Genomic DNA, 20,632 nt, shown 5'->3' with positions numbered 1-20,632 from the left:
CACTGTAAGTGACACGCGTGCCCCTCCACGCAATCACCCACCGCGAATTTGTGAATTTCGTTACCTCATGAAAGCGAAACTGACATGAATTCGAAAAGCGTTTCGGGCGAACATTAACACATTTATTTTTCCATTCCGCAGGATGTCCCCTGTCGCCTGCGCGTCAAGTGTGGGCTGAATAATTTTTTAAGTGACTTCTTTTATTTGCATTTAGAAGCGTTTAAAAAAAGTCAACTGGGATTTGTGGGTGCGCTTATGTGAATACATTAAACAATTTTGGGAGGTCCTGGGGCGCTTACTTGTTGGTGGTTTGACTAGAGGATATATGGAGTCCCTTTTTTTAAAGGCCTCATTTAAGTTCTTCAGGATATGGTTTTACAATATTTTGAATTAGGAATTACTTAGTATTTACTCTCTAGCTACTGTAATCTTAGAATGGAATTCCATTCTACAAGTTTGAATGAAATTTTCCACATCCTATGTTCAAGGACTACCATCTCCCACTTCATTTGATCAGTAGCTCCATAAAAACTACTCAATTCTGGGGTTTCATATGTAAGGAATCGGAAGAAGTGGCTACATGGGCATTTTCCATTACCCACTTAGGTGAAATTGTTTCGTGTGCATTGAACATGATTTATTATGACACATAAACAACAGCTTAACTTCCGGGTAACTTACACATATGTCCGTGCCGATGTGTGAGTGCTAAAAAAATGAAGAAAAATTGCAAAATGCCTGAGATATTGACTAAAAGCAACAGCAACAGCAGCAGCAGCAGCAGCAGCAGGAGCAGCCACCTCAATGGCACTTACCTTTTCCGCTTAAACACCCTCAACCTGGACATAATGGTGACCTAAACCCCCGGCCACATTTTCGGGATTCCCCTGCAATGCATTGGAAACTGGTTTGTCCCCGGGTTTCCTGCCCATTCCATCCTCTTTTTATTAGCCAGCAACTTGTTCCTTGGTCGTAACGCTGTTTTTTATGCAATTGAATGGCAGTGGGTGAATGCTCACCCGTGCGTCCAGTGGTCATCATTTTTCTTGCCCCACTCCCGCTGGTCACCGCCCCTCGGTGGTTGTCCTTACAATGAGTAGTTCCATGTACGCGTCCTCCCCTCTTTGCCATCCTTTGCAAAAGGGAAATTTATTGTTTTCGCCAGCAGTTTGAGCCAAATGTGCCGAGTGCCTCACGACTCAGGACTCGGAGTTCTGGATTCAGGATTCAGGTGCACTGGACAAAGGCCAAAAAGCCGGGGCGAGGCTGGGGTGTCACTTTTGACATTTAAGATGCCGCACAATGGCCTCTCGGTGGCGACTCTAATTTATACGCATCGCCTGCATGTGACGCCGCCAACAAGTTTGAGGGCGCATTTGTCGTGCCCGAAAGTTTTTCCCATTTTTTACCATCCATTTGCAATTCCAATGATTTTTATGGCCCTGTGAGTGTGCTACCTCCCTCAATTGTCCTGGAAAAACGTACAGAAAAAACTGTTGCATTGACAAATCTAATAAACAAACGACAGCCAGACAACTGGACAAACTATGTGCAATTGATCGGCGCTGGCTAAATGGCCAGCACATGTTGTGGTGACGAGGGAGAGTGTCTAGTTCGATTTCGTTAAATGGGTGGAATTAAAGGCAAGCATGGTTAGTCAAATTTGGAAAATAAATAGAAATTCAAATAATTTTCAAACGAGCCTTAATCACTTCAAATTTAAGATCACATACCATGACGACCATCCCCAAGGTGTATTAACTTCCCATATATTTTTCAGAGCAAATAAACGTTTATGACATCAATTATGCAGTTAAGCGCCTGCTTTTCACGTCTTTGCCTTCGCACCAGGAAGTCATTTTCCCTTCACCCCCGAGAGGTATCATCTTTTTATGGCCTTTTATGATGCCTGGCTGGCGTGGCAGGTTTCTTGGTTAATTGCTGGCTGCACATTGTTCAATTGTTCTGTGGTTCATATGCATCTCTCTCACCGCCACTCACTTTGCCTAATTGGGTCGCTCATTATAAAGGGGGTCTTTTTTGGGGAAGGGGGTGGGGTTTGTCAGCGGAGCTCAGTCTTTGGCATCATCGTGCAACGCTCCACTTTCAGATCATACCTTATTCTAGCTTGGATATGAATCAATTTCAGTCAGGCTTGGTAATTAGTTTATTCTATTACCTTATTCTAGCTTGGATATAAATCAATTTCAGTCAGGCTTGGTAATTAGTCATAGGTTACACATTATTAAAGTTAAGTAATATTAAAAAGAAACATATTCTCTTAACTAAATTAAATCAATTATACATGTCCACATACCACAATAAATCTGTTTTTAAGATTTCTTGAACAGTTCAATTGAAAGTTCCAATTGCTTGGGAAATCAAATAAAAGTTTCTATTATATTATTATTTTGTCTAGTTTGGTATTAGGTTTAGTAGGGTATTCCAATCATAACTTGCTTTTACTTCGGCGTGCTTAAATGGGGCTGACAAGAAAAGACAACCGTTTGACAGCTTCTCCTACGACGCTTAACTGCTTGAGGTTTTTCGGTTAAATGCAACACCCTCACTCTTACCACTTTCACCATAAGCCATTAGGGCTAAGTGATTTGTTGTTGTTCGGGCTGCGCTTAGCACCTTGCAAATTGCCATCGGAAAAGCTGGGGAAACGGGTTGTGTCGCCTTGGCAAGGAACAAACTAATTGTGCGGAAGCGCAGGACATTTTCCTACTGCTGAAAGCAGAAGTCTGCTCCAGTTTTGGTTTCTTTCCCTGTTTTATGAGTATATATGTTTCTATGTACCTTGCCCACATTGTTGGATGTGTTTGCCAATGACCAAGTTTGAGCCACGAGAAGCCAAGTGTCAAAGTTTATGAAAATTCTGTGCATTCTGCATGGTGGTCGTGGTCGAAAGTTTGCACAAAGTAAGCAAACTTCGTCCACTCAGATACCAAGTTTTCATTGAAAAGTTCCATGTCTCCGAGGAGTGAGTGTGTCACATGGATATTAAACATTACATATAAGTATGGACATTTCTGGTCATTGTTGGCAGTCTGACACGCGTGACATTTGCCTGATGAGAGGGAAATCAGAAACCCCGAGTGTCAGGAAAGTGTGACTTTGATCCTTACATGAACATAATTGTAGATAGTTGATAGCCGAAGGGTTGTTTTGTGCCATGGTCACATTAATAAAGTTTGATTTAAAAGAGTGCATTATTACACTACTACCTTTAAAATTCCTAATATATAATAAAAGTGTGGAATAGTAGGTATTTAAATCCTCCACTTATCTACCTTTCCTGAAAACTATTCTAAACCACCACTCCAAATTGGTGTCGAGTCGTAAAATGGAATAATTTGCTTCACCCTTTTCGGTTGATTTAATAACCTGCCACCTCATAGCCCTCAATTTTCCTTGAGGTCGCTTCACCCACCATAAAACTAATTGCCAGTTGTGACCTCAACTAGCGGTTCGTGTTCAGTCAACCACCACCAACAAAAGTCAAAATGCAAATTCGAAATCTTTTCCAGTTTTCCCCTCGACGACTTTTCCTAATCATATGCAAACGTAGGAATTAATCAATGATTTACAAGAACAATACGTGTGCACATGTTGCAGAGTGGGCAGAATGCCACGGGGCAGGGCGTTCCGGTGTCACTCCCAATGGAAAACCAGAACCCAACCAACCAGAGCCAAACCCAAACCCAAACCCAATCCGAATCTAAATCGGAATCTGAATCCGAATCTGAATCGCAACTACACCCGCTTGTTAGAGGTTGGCCACCCACTGCCCAAGGGCCCTGGGTTTTTCGGCAGAGACAGGTCAACGGGAGGGCAGGAATCTGGGGTCTGGGATCTGGGATCCGGGATTCTGGATCTGGGGTCCGGTGCAATGAGCAAGAACACAAATAAGGCGTCGGCACTGATCCTTGTCAACCACGGCAACAGCAATAATTTCAGAGCACCAGAGCCAGGGATGCAGACATCCAGACCTGCAGACAACCCAACATCCCAATCCCAATCGCAATAGCCCAGGCCCAAGCCCGGACTGCTAATAATTCAATTAGTTGCAACCTCTGGTGGTTGCAGCCACCACACGCCACACACCACATACCACATACCACGTCCACAATCCGCACAGAAGTTTCTCTGCAGCTTGCAGCGGAATCGGGCCTGCGATTCGGGTTCGGTTCAATAATCAAAATGCCGCCGGCCAAAAATCGCAGCAGTGCATAAATTGTGCCCGAGCTGCAGAAAGTGTAAACTGGTCGACAGAGTGGGTATTTTTGTGGCATCGGTGGTGTCGAGGTGGTTGTGCCTGGCATGGGGTCCTCCGATTTGGGACAATGTGTTGTGTGTGTGCTTCATATAATTGCTCTCGGCTTATTGTGCCATAAATACAACTGAAATGGACCACAGAGAACCAGCCAAATGTGCGAATTAATCCCATCCATGAAACTGAAAGAGTTTATTTCAAATATGCTGAGCAGTTTGGGGGATACAGATTACTTGGATCAAAACTCAAACTTTACCTCTCTAGTTAAAGTTCTCTTGCTCAACCATGCGGTTCCAAAACCAATGTTTTTGAAGGCAATCAATATCCAATCTATCCCATAATCCACAATAAATTCCTATTCCCCACCCAAGCATTGGGTAAACAGTTTACCCGCCACTAAACAACATCGCAAATCCTCAAGTTAAAGGCGAGTAATTGTGATATAAATAAATGCGGAGAAGTATCAACATATCAAGATACAAGGCGAAGGATGTTGCCGCTTGTACGACATAAAGAGGGGGCGTGGCACGAAGGGGAGATGGGGTGGAGCTGCCACAGAGCTGGCACATGTAAATTGTGAAATTGTAAATAATCGTAAATAACGCAAATATCGCCCCGGACCATTTTGGCCAAGGCGGCGACAAAGGTAAGCCAAGACTTGGTGTGATTCGAGGTGGATCGGACCACTGCAAGTGCCTGGTGTGAGTTATTTATCCACTCACACTTCTTGTAATCCCATAAGCCGGCGATGGATTCGTGGAGCCACTCGAAGGCAGCAAATCAGTAGCTGGGAAATGACTTAGCTGCCGCGGGCTGTATTACCAAGTCGCCTGTTCCCCCAGTCAGAAGCTTGTAGTCGTTAGACTCTAACAGATTTATAGAGCACAACACCGTTGTGCTGCCTTTTCCTTTGCCTTGCCTTTGCCAGCCAGTCAGCCAACCAGGCAGCATGCAAAGTGAATTTATTGAGTTAAAATGCAAATTTAGCCACCATCAGTGGGAGAAATTGCTGGGGGAGTGTGGGTGCAGGCGGGGAAAAATAAAAAACGATTTAGCAAAAATTTCCAGCATAACACGATGCGTATTTCAGTTCGGTACTTCAGTTCCAGCTCCTCTGACAGATTGCCCTCCGAAGCTGACGCAGATGAGAAATCTACTGAAGGTGGAGGAATCCGCATCCACAGGCGACTGACGAAGGCGCGTACTATTTATTTAAGCTGTCTGTACAAGTGTCTCGGCAATTTGTTGAAGATTAAATGCCATCTTATGTGTTGACAATTTGTTATTCTTGGCGTGGTGGGGGGATTTTATAATTTGCAAGGCTGTGCTTCAGCAAGTAAATGGGCAAGGCCCAGGAATGTATTAATCCATAAGTAAGCTCTTGATCAGCATTCGTAACTAAGAAGTATATTTTATATGTTGGCAACATATTAGATATATTTCATGTGAATTTCCATGAGCTCGAGACAGCTTGCCATAATGACTGGATAGATTAAGTAAAGTTCAACATGTGTGCATCAGTTTAAAGAGCTCAGCCCAGGTAACCCCACATCACCTGGTGGTGACCCCGAACCACTCGCAAAACTCTAGACTTTCCCGTCGGACAGGAAAGCAACGAAATAATTCAAACCGAAACCGAGGCGCGCTTATCGCACGCTTTATCCTCGAACAACTGGAAAACTTTACATTTTCATGGGGCAGAAGCGCAAACAAAATAAACAGCGGGCGAAAGAGCAGCATGCGAGTTGTTTAGTGGCAAAGTAACCTTTATTTGTTTTGTGGCAAGCAACCTCCCAAGGATATCCGCCGCTGATAAGCCAAGCGCCAGAAAAGCCATTAAAAATCCCTTTTGTCTTTGGCTCCATTTGTTGGCGAAGCGGGGAAAGCGGGCTAAAACGATGTAAACAAGTGCTATGAATGCGGCCAAGAAATTAAGCGTGTCAACATCGTGGTCGCGGCTTGCCAAAAATGCCGAACTTTGTTTGGCATTTCAAAGTGTGTTTGTGTGTGTGTGTTTGTGCATGGAGAGTAATAAAGCAGAAGCCGCAAATTATAATTTTAACCTTTTTGGCGCCCGAACAGGGACCTCGGGAGTGGGATCAGCAGTGGGTGGTTAGCCATGCATAAGTGGGTGTGTGCGGCAGCCACGATAAGCGGCCTTGTCTCACGTCCTCGGCCCTCTAATAGAATTAAAATCCGAGAACGGAAGTGCTCCCGGCCAAAGGTCGTTGTGGCTTTTTAATGGCCACCGCTCAACCCTCTGGCATTCGCCATATGAGTGAAAATAATAATAACAGTAATTTGGATGCTCAACTAGAGGCGTAAAGGTTGAAAATTCATATGCAAATGATTCGGAAGCATTTCCGGCTGGAAAAAGATTTGTGGGCGGGTGGCAGGGTTTAGGCGAAGGGAGGAAGCGAAGGAGCCCTTTTAATTGTCCGGGTGGCGAGCTGTTGGCCGTAAATTGAAAATAAACCATTAAGCATCCTTACTACTGCCAAAAATAATAATTCAGGATTAGTCGCAACCCGCTCACCCCCCTCCACCACCCTTTCACACATTGCACCAAGGTTAATTACGGCACTCGACCAGGTCGCTGTAGCCAAGAGATAACGTAATCGTTTCTGCAACAATATTGGGAGTTAGGCGGGTTACAAATAGAGAAATTCAATTATTTTTAAGCTGGCTGCAGAGTGCTTCTACGGTCTATTGAACACTACAGACCGTATCTTCGAAATTTAGAGGCCAATTTAGTTTATTATATTATAAACTGTGATTCAATGCACATTGCTATTGGTTAAGTTAGTTACATAACATTATGATTTACGTTTTTTCGTAAAAAATCCCAATTTTTATAAACTCCTTCAAAATAAAACAATACGATACACTTCATGGCACTCAAATTGCCATTTAGGTAATAGCAATGAACGCCAATAACAACTTCAACATCGCTCCAAACCCACAACTTCTACCCACTTCGTTGTTCACTCATTAGCACCTTCTTTGACTTGTAAACATTTTGGCGAGCAAGCTCAATCAAATTAAATGCAAATTTGGCAACTTTCGAATTGTACGCAATCAGTTGCGACACCCACGCAAATAAACAAAGTCAGTTGCATAGGCAACATTTGCAGCAGCCACATTTGCAGCAGATTGACTCTAGCTGGTTTCTGTGGGTTTGGGCCAACAATCAGTGAATACATTTTCACCAGGCCAATAACAAAATTGTGAGTCGGCTAGCCGAGATCTATCCGCTGTCTAGTCCCATTTCAACTCAACTTTTCTTGCCAACCACTTTCTGTTAGCACTGCCAAATAGTTTTTCCTAGCACCGCAATTGGTTGTCAGAAGCATTCTTTTAAAAAAGCCAACAATGCAGCAAACCAAAAAATAAAAAGTCAAAACATGGTTACCACAAGTGCAAATAAAAGAGTTGAAGACAGAAACCTAAAATGGTCACACGACACACGTAAAAAATGTTGGCAGTTATGTGGTTGCTACTGTTGGCCAAACTGCAAATGAAATGTGGCGCCAAAGTAATTGTTTTCTGTATGTGTGTGTATAGAGTCTCAACAGTAAGTGGGAAAACAGAGGGAATTAAGATACATTTTTTACTTGGAAGAACTCTTCTTAAAGGAAGTGACCTTCTCTGGAGTTCTAGGAACGTTCATTTTGTAATACCACACCATACCCAGAGTTCACTAATTAATGCGTGTAGAAACCGACTCCCTTGGAAGAGAAATTTTAAATAATATCAATGACTCGTGAACAGAAACCGCACAAAGAGCAAAAATTATTCACGCTACATAATTAAGACAAGGCGCTGCCAAAAAGCGAGGTGAGGGTAAAGGGTTGTGTCCTGGCAACCTCAAAGTAACCACCTAACCACCCACAAGACCCCCAACCATATCTCCTACTCCAGCTGTCCGTCTACAAAGTGTTGTCATTTGTTTTACAGAGTTGGATTTAATTACACACAATTACCGCGTTTCACAGGGCGATCCATTTACCCAGCCGAGGCAGCTTGGCGGCTTTGTGGCTTTGTGGCTTGGAATCGATGTCGCAGGCCCGGGCAACAGGTAAGCCTCCACCGAATCCCAATCCTCCTGGCCAATCCACCCAGTCCACCCACTAAAATTGGACTCCCGCTTATTAACGCCATCATCTGTGTGGACGTCGGCAACGAGTTTTATGCAAATTGTAAGCGGAAACTCTTTCAAAGGCAGCTAAGTCGCGGTAAAGGGGAAAATGGGAAGTGGGAAATGGGAAATGGAAAATGGCAGCGAGTGTTGCAATCGTAAAATAAAACCGAATCCGTTCCCCTGGGTGCGAGTGCTCCTGTTTGTGGCAACTCTTTCCTGATGTTTCGCGTTAGTTGAGTTATTATTATTGCAAATTAATTTCTGTTCATTAGATTTTATAATGTCACAAACTTTGCAGTCGCGCAGCTGGGACGAAGTGCTTTCTTTGAGTGAGGATGGGGAAATCATCAGGGGTTTCCAGAAATAGCTATTCTTCAGTATACAAGTTTGAAAGTTTTAGGTACAGGTAATGAGATAATTTAGAAAATATAATATTATTTGATTACTAGAATGTATCATCACATATTTACAAAAAACATTTGCGAAACCATTATTGATAATACTCGGTACTCATGCTATAGTTCCCCTTAAAGTTTTTCGAAATTTTATATTGCCACTCCTGGGAGTTAAAAGCACTCATTATTTTAGTGAAACAAAAAGAGCTATCACATGTGACCACTCATTTTGAGAAGATGAAGCATATCAATTACATGCCTACACGCCCAGGACAGCGGTAAGTAATCCTTTTTGAAATGGCGCACAAAACCAAATTAATTAATGTGCCACACAGCCGGAATTTATGGCTTGAATAGACACCGACCCAGTGCCACAGGGCACACAGATGTTACAGGTGATTGTGCGGGGGAAGGGGATGTGGCACATAGAACTCGGAGCTCATAATTACGGCCAACATGGATGGCAAAGTGCCGTAAAGCAACTACCACAAATCGATGGGATTGAAAGTTTCGGGAGGAGGGAACAATGTTTTTGCATATTTTAGTTTGCACTTGCCAACGGCCTGTGGAGTTGGCTTCTAATTGAAAGTACACACAGATAGATGGGCACATTATGAACTCGAACTCATTGATTGCGCAGCGATAAAAGTTGGAAAATTCTGAAAATGAAAATGTTTATTATTATCATTTGCGCACACGGGCTCCCGTCCACCGAGATGACAAAGCATAATAAATTGCCCGATTTGGCTCCGGTCTGGCCTGGCTTTTGCTCCCATTCAGTTTCCCGGTCCTGGCCCAAAGCCACAGTGCAGTGTTTTAATGAATTTTTAATTAGTAGCAATTAATATGGTAATTTGTTCAAGTTCCAATCGGCGAGTGTCATGAATACGACTAGGACATTCGTTTTTTATGATTTCCACTGGCTTTTATGGAGCAATCAAATTCGATGCAGGGGTGGTTCTTAAAATGTATAGACAGTTCACCTCGAATCGGATAGTATTAAATGGTAAAAATATAAAAGATGCACCTTTCATGAGGATATGAACCATTTCCCTTCAGTGACACTTCAATACTATACCTCAAGCAATTCATTTGTACACATTCAAAGGAATATTTGTGTGGTTTCTGTGCGTCTTTGTTTATAGGCTTAATGAATTCCTTGATTAGCAATAATCTCAACTTAATCTTAACCATTTATTTACACTCATTCCCCGAACGGGGAATACCGAATACAAGTGCGCCCCCAAACAACTCCATCAAGTGCAGTTAAAGGAGTCAACTGCTGCGTACCGAAGTCTGTATTCAGCCAGCAGATTAATTGCATTAATTAATCGCCTAAAAAGGAACACAAAAAAATGGATGGCAAGCACTAAAGTAAACAGATCTCCAGACAGACTTGCCACAAACAAATGTAATAGCACGCCATGATTCCCCGGCAAAGGAGTGTTCCAGTTCAGCTGAGGATGGGAAGCAAGTGGATTTCCGGTTTTCATTAAGCTCCGAACTTAGAGTCGAAACTGCTCCGTCCGCAATGCAAAACATTCTTTGATATAGCTTACTATATAGCTGCAGAATGATTTGTTTGCCCGGCGTTCAGGCGTCCAGTCGAACCGAGGCGCAATTTCATAATTAACATTGGGCTTCTCTATGATTATAATGGAACTGGAACTGACCGTGCTCAGTCAACCGAACTGCGATGAAAATGCGTCGCTTTCCCTCGTACTTGATTGATCATTCCCAGCGGGTGAGCCAAACCGAGCTGGTGCCTTGCCACCCGTCGAACTTGTAATGTATCCTGTAATCGAGTGTAATCCTGTAAGACCTGCACAAAAGTTGCCCAGCTGGATGTCGTTCCTTTGTTCGCGTATCCTTGCCTCTACACTCTCCCCACCAAAAACGGCCTCATAATCATAATCATCATCGTCGCAGTCTCGGTGAGTGAGTGTTCACATTGTGCAGATGGTATTAGCTTTTGACGGTTTTATTGGTCAATTGAGGAACTTTCGCTTATTGACATTGACTTTGACTGCGGATATAACTCGGATAATTATTTTGCCTTTGAGGCACTCATTGTTTGAACTTTTAATGATATTGGATTTATAAAGAAATCTGATTTTATGCCTTTGAGATGCTAATCAATACTATTCAAGCCAAGCTTGATATATAAGAAAAATACAAAATATTTAATTCAAATAGGATTGGGTTTGAATTCTTCTTTAAGTATTCATTTTTAATAACATATCTAACTCATTTAGTATTTCATGCAATTCTTTTGCATTCATTTAATTAAGTGTGTGTAAACATTACAAATCAAACCTCTTAGTTCTGAGTACCCTGTTTTAGCTACTTATCCGTTGACATCAGAAGTCATCAAGTCCTGTGACGCTCAACTTTATCTGTCGAATACTCTCCCTCATCCTTGCCATCTGAAGTCCTCCGTCCCAGGAGTCGAAAAAAATCAAAATCAAATGCCATAGCAAAGTGGATTTTCCACCCTTTTTATTAGCAATTCCTCACCGACCAGGCGCAAACGCGTCGGTGGTGCGGCCTCCTGTTCTGGGTTTCCGCATCCACGTTGGGTGGGGGTGGTTTTACGAGGTTTTCACTGTAGCTTGTGTTTGGGCTGGGTTTGGGTTTGGGCTTGGGCTCTGCGGTAATCCCACAATGAGCTACCATAATAGATGGCAAGCAAATTGAAGAGCTTTGTGGCCTGGTTGCGGTTGTCACCGTGGGTTCGCTTTTTGGGCCTTTGGGTGGGCGGCGGCGGAATTGACTTGTGTGTTGCGTTTAACATTTGCGGTTTCGCACTTTTGCAACAATCCGAACGCAATGACGACGGGCGAACGGCAAACGGCAAACGGCGACCGGTCGAAATGGTCGAAATGGTCGTGTGGCATCAGCAGCGACGAGGGAGATACATCCGTATCTGTCCGGGTTTTTTTCGGGTTTTTGGCTGCTCGGCTGTTCGGCGTCCTTGTGCTGGCCATTGATTGTACGCAACAGGGTGGAAAGTTGAAGTGCATCCGGGAGTGGTCAGCTGCGTCTGTTGTTTGCTCATCGCCGACAGTCTGCTGGCCAAATTACAGGATTGCCGCGAGGGGGAACGAGAAGATGTCCTGTCATTATGCGAATTATGAGTGGGATAAAAGGCATTAAACAGTTCATTTTTTCTGCACTTTTAGTGCACGGGTTTTAGGCTAATTGAAAAGGGGCTGCTGGGTGGGAACGCAGGTGTATTTTGTAATTTGTAAATGAGGAAATGAGGGTGTTGTTGGTTGTTAGTTGAGTGTTTGCGGTTGTCCGGCCCAAAAGTATGCCACATAAATCGGATGAATTTTTAGAACTTTCTATGCGGTTGTGGTTCTGGAATGGAATCCCATCCAATCCTATTTCTAGCTTATCAGTTCTTCATGCTTGACATATTTCAACATGCATACGTACGAGTTTATGAATTATCGGTCCTTCTTTTTTGTACATGTCAAATTTTGTGACATTTTTTGGAATTTCAATTTTGACAGTTGATGAGCTGCTACACACACGGGGGAGTTACTTGCAGATGGGGATGACATTTGGGGGAGTCACCTGAATTTATGGGCAGCTTTAAGTTCTGCCACACATCTGATGCCTCGCTCCAGCTGATGTAATTAAATTTGTGGCTGTGACAATTTCATTTGTGCCCCCCTCTCCAAACCCTTAAGTCAGGACCAACCCTTTTGCTGTTCGAAAAACCCCCACTCTACTTTTCATTCGACATTTTTTTGCATTTTTCCAAGAGGTTGAGTGCTGTTACATTATCATCGACATCGGAAGGGGCGGTCCCAGCTTTCGAGTGCGTGTCCTGCGAATTTCCCGACTCCTGCACATCTCCGCGGCAACTGTTTTGTAGTCATATTATGTGTCATTCGCTCTGGAAGTGCTTTCAAATGTGCTCTTCTGCTCGTTTTAAGTGATTTAATGGATTTTGCATACGTGAGCAGCCCGGCAAGTTGGTAATTGCTGGAGGCGACTTCAATCTTCAATTAGTGCCACAGAAATGATAGGGGAAATGTCGCATGGCATTTCGAGTGTCCTGCAAAACGCAATCAGCCGGAAGTGACTTTCGCGACAAATGGGTTTTGATGGCCATTCTAAAAAAGTGAATAATTTTAAGGTATTATGAAAACCAAAAGTACCAAAAGTGCTACATTGCACTGTGCTCTGCACTTTCCCGATTCGGCTTCGTTAAGATAAAAATCTGGCCACAGCTCATTCACCGCAAAATTAATCCCTTTCAGTTGTGCATTTTGGTTTTTTTTCTCTGCCGAACAAACCGTTTAATTAAAGAATAACAAAAGTCTACCAAGTCGACAATTGGCAGCCAGGGGAATCATTCCATCAAACTGTCAATAAGCAATTCATTTGCAAATGCGTTCGTCGTCGAGGGGAAAACTCCACTCACAAAAGCGAGTTGAGATAGAGAAAAAAGGTAAGCAAAGAAATGTCTCCGCAATTGTAGGTGAGTCGGTCCCTGTCATTGTTTGTCAAAAAGCCATTTGCAAGTGTATCGAATTTCGAGCGAAAAAGTTTTCGAGATGGCCCTAAAACTTGAGAAAAAGGCGAATTGGAAATACTCTTTGGAATCTTAAACTACAACATTATGACGTAGGGCCTACTAGGAATTTTTGTATTATATATTTATGTCTTTGTTATGTTGTAAAGAATATATTTTAGATAAATAAATTAAAATAAAATTTCAAAATAGCATAAAACATTTTTAGTATATACGTCATATATCTTATACCTATATTCATTAGCATTCCCGTATGTCACCAAAGTAAGAGCATCCATCCTCCGGATTCAGCACATCCAGTTCCCCTGGGACTCGAATGTCGATGCGATTTGCCGGGGTGAAGGTGGCGCTCCGCCGCTGACTCGACTGCGTCGTACCCCTTGACAGGGGCAACCTATCCAGGTATCGTGGCGCCCCCATCTAACCAAAGAGCCCTGACAATTGCGCCTCCCCACAGTGCTTCATGCACAATCAGCGACTCGATTTAATGGAAAAAATGAATTTCACTCTTCTGCGCCGGCCCAGCATTGCGGTTCCACCATTACACCATTGTTCCTGGGACAAAGGACCGCCGGCGAACGAGTGAAACGAATGTGTTTGAATGCTGGCCAAAATAGAGGAAAAAAGATGGCTCGGTTTGTCTATAAGGAGAGCGTTTAATGAACACCTCCCTCCTGCGCTCATTGGCAATGGAAATCCTCTTATTCGCACAGCAAATCGAAAAATTGTAATTGAAGCTCTGCACTGCCAATGTGAAACTTTTTACCAGAAGACTAAAAAAAAAGGAACTGTCAATGCATTTTTTGCTGTCAAGAGCGTTTGCCTTGATTAATTGTGGTTTGAGGTTTTTGTGTACAACATATGCGGTGAGAGAAAACTGTTTAGATATCCGCCGCTGGGCCAACACTTGATTTAAATTTAAAATTGCGCTGCCAGGAGGTTGGCGTAAAAAAATGGGCTACTTTTTTATTTGTGTCGAATTTGGAGCACAATGCAGCCGCGATAAGCAGAGTGAAGCGTATAGGAAATTAAATTTTTTCCAATCAAAAACATTTCAATGGCAGTTCACACTCTCGATTCGCTCAAAAAAGCAGGGTGGGGAAATCTGCTGAAAAGGGGGAGTTGGGCTGGGAAATACAGAGATGTGCAATCAGCATTCTCGGTGGCCCGGGCTTGGGGATTTATTTGTTGGCCATTGTGTCAGTAAACTGGCAAAAATGTTCAGACACACATATAACGCGATGCTCGAAAATGATAAGCCAAACAGTGTCTGCCAAAATCAAATTTAATGAAACTTTTCGATTGGAAAGAGAACTAGTTTAAAATGTACTATGGGTTTCTGATATCATGGATTTTCCTTGAGTTGTTTAACCTACAAGCCATTGAAAAAATATATTATTCATGAAATTTACCACTTAATGCCCGCGCTTAAGGGTGCCTTCAGTGGGAAAAACAATAACATTAAATCACTTAAAGTGTCAACATAGCCCTGGTCAATGTACCAAGCACCAAGTACCAAGTGCAAGTCCAGATGGCATCGTTCATTATCATAATCTGCAACATCATAAAGCAATTTGGCCCCTCTGCAGTGAGTTTGTTTTGCGTCTCGCCACGGATGTGAGTTGGCTGCTCTTGTGCTCTTGGAAATCTTAATTACCGGCCCCCTCTATTTGGACCAGAACTTGACCTCGTCCAGGACGAGTGTGGAGTGTTAACAGTGAGTGCTGAGTGAGCTGTCCCTCAGCTGACCATAATGGGGGTTAATTGGTCTGTGGTGCGCGACACGCATACATCTTGGTAATTAACAAGTGGAGCGAGTTTGGCCATATGGACTGGCTGGCTTTCTAGGGGGACATCTACTTACTTACTTTCACTCCACCCCACAAGATATATCTCTTCCTCGGGCTTCGGCTTCGGCTTCGGGTGCATTTCAAAATTAATTTATGAGGCGTTGCCCTAATATTAATTTCGCATGCTTTCACCACAAGCATTTCTCCCCATGGCAATTATAGTGCCAGTGTCATTGGACTTTCTTCAACTAGCGCAAATTATGGTTCCATTATGTTAATTATTGGCAATTGCTGGATAATGCGCCTTAAACGAGCGTTGCGATAACCTCTATGCACTTTCTTAATTTAGAAAGGTTTCTAGGAAGTGCGGCATCCACTCTCCATAGATCCAGAACCACAAAAGCCTGTCCAACAATGGGGCGCAGACCATTAGGCACTTCTGTCCACCTGCCAACGAATTTGAAACTCATTGTTGTGGCAGCCAAAAATGCCAGAAAAAACAGCTGAAAACCATTTTGAACAATGCAACAAAGTGCATGTAGAATAATGGACAGGTAATGCATACGTTACAAAAGTATTATTTGAATAAAAATACTCTCGGATTAAAGAGAAATTTCAAATGAAACTTAAAATGGGCCCACCATTAATCAACTTGCGACACATCCTTGGACACTTTCACTCCCTCGGATTTTCATTAGCCGACTGTCAGCCGTCAAATGCTGTTAACGATTCCCCTGATTCTGATTCTGATCCTGATCCCGATACTGATTCCTGATTTCTTATGCTTCTTCCTGCTGGGTGGGCGTTGAAGTGTCCTTTCCCGAGGGTTCTTCACTTGTTGTTTGGCGTTGGCCCGGCCTTAATTGTTATTTGGACAAATTGTTTTTCGTTAACCAGCCAACGATTAATGATGGGGTCAGTGTTCCGCAAAAGGGGAGGCAAGCCATAAACCGCATCGGTTGTCTAGAAAATTTATAAGGGTTTCCGCAATTAAATCTGTACTAATTAGCAACAATAAGACAATTAAGAAAATATGCCGTGAATTTCGCTGCCTCACTTAAGGAACTTGTAAAAATATGGAGGAAGAAATAGCAGGAGGGAAGGGTTCATTTACATTTGGGCAAGCATTTTATGGAGTTCGACAATGCAATAGGAAGGCAATTACATTTTTGGGACCGAAGGATAAAAGGGTTCTATTAGGGGTCTGTCAAATTATGAAAGCTTCAATATTAAAGGCTTAATTTCTTTGCAATTTAAAGGAATGTATAGGAAATGCTTGTAAATATAATTCAGTTAAATACAAATTAAATATAAAAAACAACAAATATAAAGATATGCAAGGAAATCTTAATTTTAATATCATATATTTTATTGGGTGACTTGGTACTTCATCCCTATTGAGAAATCCTGGCGAATCGCTCTTGCCTAGCATAGAACTCCTCATCGGGCTCAAAGATTATGCAGCTGTGTCGGGGACTATCGCTCTTGACGGGTGGCGACATCTTCTCCAAACTGGCCACCAGATTCTCGTTGGCATTGAACTCGCCCAAGAGATCTGCCATCATCGTGTAGGAGATGTGCAAAAGGCGGTTTCTCTCGCGCCAAGTCACGATGACCTCGTGGTTTTCGATCAGATCGCGATCATTTCCCGAGAACAGATACTTAACGCGCCAGCCACGAAAGCCGCGCATCCGCACATATTGCACGGCTTTTGGAGGAGTTCCCTTGGGGGTTGTGGGTCTTGGTGGTGTTGGCATTTCGTCATTTCCTGTTTGTGGAACGGAGTTGCTGCTGCTGGTATCGCTTAGATTCATGTCCAAGTCACTCTCGCTGCTGGTGTCGGCCTCCATGGGTAACTCCGCACTGGGTTTCACAGTGTCGGATACATCCAACTCGGAGCGCAGAATGTGCATCTGTTTGGTGTCCATCTGCATGTGCAGTAGCTGCAGCTGACCATCTGGACGCACCGCCTTGAGGAAGAGGCGACTCTGATCCAGGCAGTAGGTTTCGGCGTCGTTCATGAGGCGCATCATGACTTGGGTGGGTGTCACATGGCCAAAGATCTCCTTGAGCTCGAGCGCGGAATCCGAGGTGACAAATCGCAAGGCATCTGCGTAGAGCTGCACACCCACATCCCTGGCAATAATTTCACCAACGCACTGCTTGCAACGGGAGCAGAGAACGCGACGACGACCCCGTGTGGTGATGACTCCGTTGCCCAGCAACTCGGGACATACGACCAGGTAGTTGAGGCCGTAGTAGAGCTCCTCCTCCGCGGGATACACTGGAATTCCGGTGCGGGAGCAGAAGAAGCTGAGCGGCTTCATGGTCGTCATCGGAACCTCCTGAATCCGATCATACTGCCTTTGTCCAATGATTTCATTCGCACAGTTGCTGCAGTGCAGGGAACAGGGCATGTGTGGGGGAATACGCAACGGCAGCTCCCCTTGCTGCACTTCAATGGTGAGCTCATCCAAAACGCGGTGCCTAATCCTCCGGAGAACTAAGCCAAATGACACGTGATTGCCTTGCATTTCGACCAGGGAATAGGGCACCTCGCCACCATTTGTCTTGGTGCCAATATTAAAGTACTCGTTCACCATGATGCGGTACTCCACGTTCTGCTCGTGCCAGCTGATCCCATTGGGACTGACCTCTATCAACTCGGACACCCTGGAACTCTCGACCAGGACGGGTTGGTAAAGGTTTATCGATCTGAGCAGGAGGACGTTGATCCAGTTGTTGCTGCGCATGTAGGCGATTATAACTTGGTCCAATGGCATTGTCCTCAATTAACTTCTGTTGATTAAAGTTTTAAATTTTTAGGGAAACGCACTTTCCTTTGCGAAGTTAAGGTGAGTTGCTCGACTTAGATCCACTTCTAAAACAAATGTCATCTAGAAGTCGCCGCCTACTGCAATCCAATCGGTTATTTAGGGTTGTATAACCATCTTATTTATTTACCTATCAAGTTAAAAAGAGCTGCAAGCGAACCTTCATCACATCCCAATTTATTAAAATTTCAGTTTAGCGCTAAGCCCGACCTTCTTTCGATTAAAAGTTAATCCCTTTTTGGCATTCCCTTCAAGGAATTATCCCGCAAAATTACCCATTTCACTCGATTTTGCCACATGACCAGATTTTGAGTCCTTTGAAGTTGCTCCAACTGAGCATTCAGATTACCGCGATTGTTCTGCTCCTGGTGCACCTTTTAAAGCTCTTTACCGAGGCTTAACTGGAAAAAGTGCCACTTTTGTTTTTTGATTTCTCACCAAGTGGGTGGTTGGGTTGATGGGGCATCGTTTTTGGCGGATGCCAGTCGAGACCCCTTGGCTCTTTTGGACAGGAGATAAAGCGGACGCGTTGCTCTGCGGCCGGAAAAAAGTTTTGCGTCATAATAAATAATTTCAGCGCATTCGTCTGGAAGGATTAAGTGGTGCATGTTTTGGTTTGATTCCGCTTCACAAAAAAGACCACATAATAGATATTGTAAAAATTTAAATCCCAAAATCAGTAGCAAATGTCTCTGCTTAATTCTTGATGTCATGTTTCACCTGACAGAAACTGGAAAAAATGGGGATATATGAAGCTACATACCTCAATATTATATCAAAACTGAAGTATAGAAACATTTTTCCGTACCTGAAACCAATTACATTAAGAAGAACATATCTTGATAAGGTTCGAATAGATTGTGTCTGGGAATCGTACTATGATATGGCAAACGGCGCTGATAAGATGAAAAGATCTTTAAGAATTCTGACTTCTGGAACTTGCCACTGCTGCTCGATACGTAACTAATATTTTGGTTATTTTTCAAGTTGTTCATGTGAGCCTCTTTAGCTCAGTGGCAGAGCACTGGTCTTGTAAACCAGGGGTCGTGAGTTCAATCCTCACAGGAGGCATCGAAGGAGACTCAACTTTTTGCATCATATTTCATTGTATGTATACATATGTATATATTCTAAAAGCAGTCCACAGATTAAGGGCCTTGTTAACCAACTGAAAGCGGAAAAGCCAAAAGGGAAATGTCACCCACAAATGTTTCAGTTCAGTTTGGATACCGCCAAACTGTTGACAAAAGTAAATGTTTTACATTTTTAATTAAAAACTCACACAGACCGAGGGCAAAAACCCACCCAGGTGCAATCATGTGTGACATTATCGCTGGCAGGACATCATGAGTGTTCCTCCCCCACCGAAAGAGCTTCGCGTTGGAAACACTGAAACGATGGAGATGCCTGAATTCCTGCCCAATTCGTTTGAATAAAAATCGACCCTCCAGTGACTTCACAACTTTGTCTGGTTTTAATTATTTGTTTATGCTAGCTGCGGGGCTTCATTGCCCTCCTATTTGTTTATAATTAAAGCACTGACAATTTTCTTTACGCATTTATCGCCGGCATAAATCACTTCAATTTTGATTCTCATTCAACTCCTTAATTAAAAACTAACAAAGTGATCCGCGGCGGCACAACATACAACACACAATGCGTCTGCTTGGTGGTTAATTAATTTGGCCTTTACTCGCGGGTGAAAGTCGCGGTTTTAGCCAATAAATCACACATAAGCTCCAGCCATGGAATACTCCTTTTCTCCTTTCATGATTGACGGGTTACAGTTGCATTACAGGTCTATTGTTTGGCCGAAAGTAAATTGATAAATCGAAATATTCGCATTCCGAAAGTCGGGGCTGTGTAACTTAATAAAATATAGCAATTGCGGAATGTTGAGAAAATGTAGAGTTTTTGAGTTGCAGTAAATTCACTATTCATTGCATTTATTAGAACAGATTAGAAAGAGACATCGGTATTTTATGTTATGATTATGTTGATTTTCTATAGACCCTCCTTTCAATCCAGTTAGTTCTTATAAAGACCTTCCTTATAAAGACCTTGAATCCAGTTAGCTCTTGTGAAGATTCCTTAAGATTCAAACGAAATTGGTCGTGAATAAGACGCGCCCGAAAGTATGCAACACTTTGCTGACTCAGCTTGAAATTAAGCTTAGAGCCAAGTGATTTTGACCAAGGGGATGGCAATTTATCATTTTAGTCTGTTGAGCAAGTGTTGACTGATGAGCCCCAGAGGGCGGGGTGCTTGGAGTGGGAGGTGAGAGGTGGGTGGCCGATAGGGGGTGGCTGAATCGCCGTCGCCCCCTTTTAACTTTTGAGCTCAGCACAACTGACAATTGGCCTTGCTGCTCGGCTGCCTCCTGCTCCTTTGGTAATTAATTTTGATGGAGGACACATTGCGCTGTGTTGGCTTAGTTCACCGCAGATGCGACCAGGTAAGGACAACTTTTTTGGGCGACTTTTTTGGGGCCGGGAATTAATCTGCATCTGGCCAGCAGCTGCGGCAGAGGACGGCGTTTTGGTGTTTTAATTTTTGCCGGTTTTCGGCTGCTTTCTGGTCCATCAATGTCTGGCTGGGAGCAGCTAGAAGCCAAAAGCTATTAGAGGAATTAAAAATGCATGAA

At 43.3% G+C, this 20,632-nt stretch overlaps 1 protein-coding gene and 1 non-coding gene across 2 annotated transcripts; one reads left to right on the top strand and one right to left on the bottom strand.

Moving 5' to 3' along the window:
- Positions 1-16,506: 16,506 nt before the first annotated feature.
- Positions 16,507-18,023, bottom strand: LOC122621272. The gene has a single exon (XM_043799089.1). The coding sequence runs from the start codon at positions 17,935-17,937 to the stop codon at positions 16,549-16,551; it is 1,389 nt and encodes a 462-aa protein (XP_043655024.1). The 5' UTR covers positions 17,938-18,023; the 3' UTR covers positions 16,507-16,548.
- A 964-nt stretch (positions 18,024-18,987) lies between these two features.
- Positions 18,988-19,059, top strand: Trnat-ugu. Its single transcript has one exon. It is a non-coding gene; the product is annotated as a tRNA-Thr (tRNA).
- Positions 19,060-20,632: the final 1,573 nt, after the last annotated feature.

This window comes from Drosophila teissieri, chromosome 3R (assembly GCF_016746235.2).
Source record: "Drosophila teissieri strain GT53w chromosome 3R, Prin_Dtei_1.1, whole genome shotgun sequence".
Taxonomy (NCBI): domain Eukaryota; kingdom Metazoa; phylum Arthropoda; class Insecta; order Diptera; family Drosophilidae; genus Drosophila; species Drosophila teissieri.
Note: the sequence above shows the minus strand (reverse complement) of the source record. Positions and strands in the feature narration are given on the sequence as shown.

Bases quoted from the DNA above. Each gene is read 5' to 3' on its own strand.
- LOC122621272 (XM_043799089.1), bottom strand. From the start codon at position 17,937: ATGCCATTGGACCAAGTTATAATCGCCTACATGCGCAGCAACAACTGG.